Consider the following 3,282-nt stretch of genomic DNA (forward strand, 5'->3'; position numbering starts at 1 on the left):
TATATATATATATATATATATATAAATAATGTATGTCACTCTTTGTATAGTACTTTCCGTACTAACACGTGGAGTACTTCACATGATAAAAGTCTAAATGTGATCCTTCTATTCACATTATGCCAAGTTCAAATTAAAATAATAGTAAATATATAAGTTGTCATGAACTGGTTGTGCTCATCTGACAGAGATCATAAGATATAGCAGTATAACAAAACAATGGACAGATGTCACATACGTCATATTTAATTGAAGACACTTTAAAAAGGCCAGAATAGGCTTGTTTGAGACGGATCACCAGCGATGCATGCTGGTTACATTTGTGTCTCTGCTCTGACATCATGCACACGTGGTCAATGACTGATAGATCTATTAACTGATTGGCTCTTCATTTTGACAACAAACACCACCTTTTGTAGAAAATCCTATTTTTCGGTGTAGTTGTAATATTTAACGCTATATTGTTGGCTATTAATCTCATATTGTGCAACAAAGGTTTGATCTGAAAACATATCTTGTGTGATTGATAATAACAAAGCTTATTTATATAGAACTTATCAAAGCGAGCATCAAAGTGGTTCACAGGCAGACTTAAAAAGACAAAGGATAGAATACGCTGCACACACAGTCAGGGCCAGAGGTATCCGGACTGTGACACAATCTTTCTAATGTTGCCTCTTTACACGGCTCCAGTGGATTTGAACCTAATCAGTCAATATGTGGTTGAAGTGAAGACTTTCAGCTTTAATTCAATGGATCAAACAAGTCTACACTTCAACTCACGTGAGATGATGTACAATCCAATGAATTGGTTGCTGTGTTTCCTGGACCACTGAACGTAAAGGATAGTAAAGGTGTGCCAGTTAAAATAGAAGCTCTGCGTCAAAATGAAATAATTCTTAATTATCTATCAGTTGTTGGTCCAGGATCCGGATACATCGGTGTCCGGACCAGGTCCGCCTATTAGTGACCCCTGATGTAGACTAATACAAGCAGTACAGTTTGATGATGATGAAATGAATGAAGAGTTGTTTTGACAGTGTTGGTCATAACACTGACAAAACCATTGTGCTGCAATAAAAATCACTGAAGTGAGATGAACCAATGAACATGTTATCTCATCGATGAAACAGATGTTCACAAACTGCATCATTTCCAGTAATAAATCACAATACATGGAAATAAAATGGTACTGTGACTCAAGTATGGTGGTAATATAGCATCGTGGGGCTGCTGGTGATTCTCACCTCTAATTAAAGGAGCCCAGATGTTCCATTCACATGAGGTTTTAGCAGTTAAAGCCAGTAACAGTAACATGGGACGGTCGAGGACTACAGCTCTTTTTCTCAGGCATGTATGAACTCGACCATCAATGACTAGAGCAGATGAGACTTACTGATCATCTCTCTTCAGGAAGACGCCAGCATACGGCTGAGCCAGACGAACCTTCCTCCTCAACAGCTCCATCAGTGCCTTGTTCTTTACCTGACAGGGAGAAAGACAGGAGTTACACACACACCACAGCGATCCACCCTTGTATGTAACATTCGGTAATCCTTCTAAAAGGAAGGGAACTTTCGGGTCATTCCAGTAATCGTCTGGGAAATCACCCAACAGGAGTTTTGGGAATTTGTTAGTCCACGTAACCAATCAGTTATCAGTGCAGAAGCTAATGTGGTGACAGATGTCACACATCTGCAGAGTCTGAGGAATTGTAGAACGGTCCAGATAAAAGAATTGGCAGGCAACAGTCTCTTTAGTCCTAAAGATTAGGTATTTCTAATACACCGCTAATTTCATTTGCGGCCTTAAATATCTTTTGCACTATAAGTGTCAGTATTTGATGAAACTATGTGTAATATAATTTTAAAAAAAATCTCCAAACCTGTGCCGAGATAACCCTGGTGACCTCACTGGGACATGTGGTGGCTGTGGGTGTCCACTAAAAATCAGCAGTTCGATGGCTAGCTCCTCCAGCCCACATGTCAACGTGTCCATCATGAGAGTGTGTGTGAATGAGCATTAGATCAGCAGGTAGTCATCAATTGATGCACTTTCTGTGGTCAGAAGACCATTCACCATCCTCTTACATGTCAGGACGAGTTCATTACCATGTGCTGACTCAGTGGGATGCCCCATTAAAGGAGCTTTATTGAGAATAGGTTCCAGCTGTCTACAGAGCTGTACAGGGGGGTGTTGCAGTTTGGGGTAAATTGTTTTCCTGAGTGCTGAAGAAGAACGCAGCTACAAATGAACTCAACGTTTCTAAAGGGACAGTACAACACACGATGACGGCCTCGTCTTCAACAACAGGTTGTGAGCAATAGATCGAGCTGACCCCGTTACGACACACAGCGATCTCTCACTGCAAAGACAGCAGCGCTGCTGTGTGGTTGCGTCATCCGCGTGTCCTTGAAGGCAATAGAAGCATCATCCTCACCTCTATGATCTTGATGAAGCGGGGGAACACTGGGTTCCTGCTCACAGCGATCAGCGGCACATTAGGAAACACCTCTGGGACCATCATGGGGGTGAGGGCGGTCATCTGGGGTCCATAGGGCACCCCCCCATCTCCCCCAGACTCTTCTCCCCCAGAGCCCGCACTGTCCCCGCCGTCCTCCCCCGAGAAGCCCGCGTCGCCTACCCGGTTCCCGAACATTCTGTCCTGAATCATATAGGGTCGAGAGGTCGGTGTGAGGAAATCGGTTTGGCCACGGAGAACGAGTCCGACCCGCATCCACCGGTGACGGGTGACGGTCAGCCTGCAGCCCGCTGTCATTGCTGTGCTGACCGGAACGTTAGAGAAGGACTGTGGAGACTGGAGCCGGCTCAGGGCTGATGTGTCGGTCAGGAAGGGGCGGCTGTTGCCGGTCCTGAATGCCCCGGACCAGTTTAGTTTTACAGCCAGAGCTGACTTTCTGTGCAGATGTCTAGCAGCGAAGATCATCTTGGCGCACGTCGCCATTTCTGGAGCTGTCTCTCGTTACAGCATCCGCATGTGACCGACCTACTTCCGTCGACGTTTGATGACGTATTGCTTCACCAATTGGCTGATAGGCTCGTTTGAGTTTGTTTTTCCTTTTTTTATTTAACAGTTGCACATGTACAATTTCACAAATTGTCAGTAAGAAACGGCAAAATACAGACATTTAAACTAACATGCGAGGGGGGCAACCGCAAAAAAATAAAAATATAGACAGAAATAAAAGCATAAAAACAGAAAAAATGTAAATAAACAATATAAAGAGAAAATGGGGGACACTAAGGCACAAACTCTGATTA

General features: G+C 43.7%; 1 protein-coding gene across 1 annotated transcript; it reads right to left on the reverse strand.

The window, feature by feature from the left end:
• Positions 1 to 135: 135 nt before the first annotated feature.
• Positions 136 to 3,006, reverse strand: LOC116379714 (lon protease homolog, mitochondrial-like). Its single transcript, XM_031841687.1, has 2 exons — positions 2,441 to 3,006; positions 136 to 1,485 (listed from the first exon to the last, which is right to left on the reverse strand). The coding sequence occupies exons 1-2, from the start codon at positions 2,963 to 2,965 to the stop codon at positions 1,393 to 1,395; spliced, it is 618 nt and encodes a 205-aa protein (XP_031697547.1). The 5' UTR covers positions 2,966 to 3,006; the 3' UTR covers positions 136 to 1,392.
• Positions 3,007 to 3,282: the final 276 nt, after the last annotated feature.

This window comes from Anarrhichthys ocellatus, unplaced genomic scaffold (assembly GCF_004355925.1).
Source record: "Anarrhichthys ocellatus isolate YVR2014 unplaced genomic scaffold, GSC_Weel_1.0 scaffold4997, whole genome shotgun sequence".
Taxonomy (NCBI): Eukaryota; Metazoa; Chordata; class Actinopteri; order Perciformes; family Anarhichadidae; genus Anarrhichthys; species Anarrhichthys ocellatus.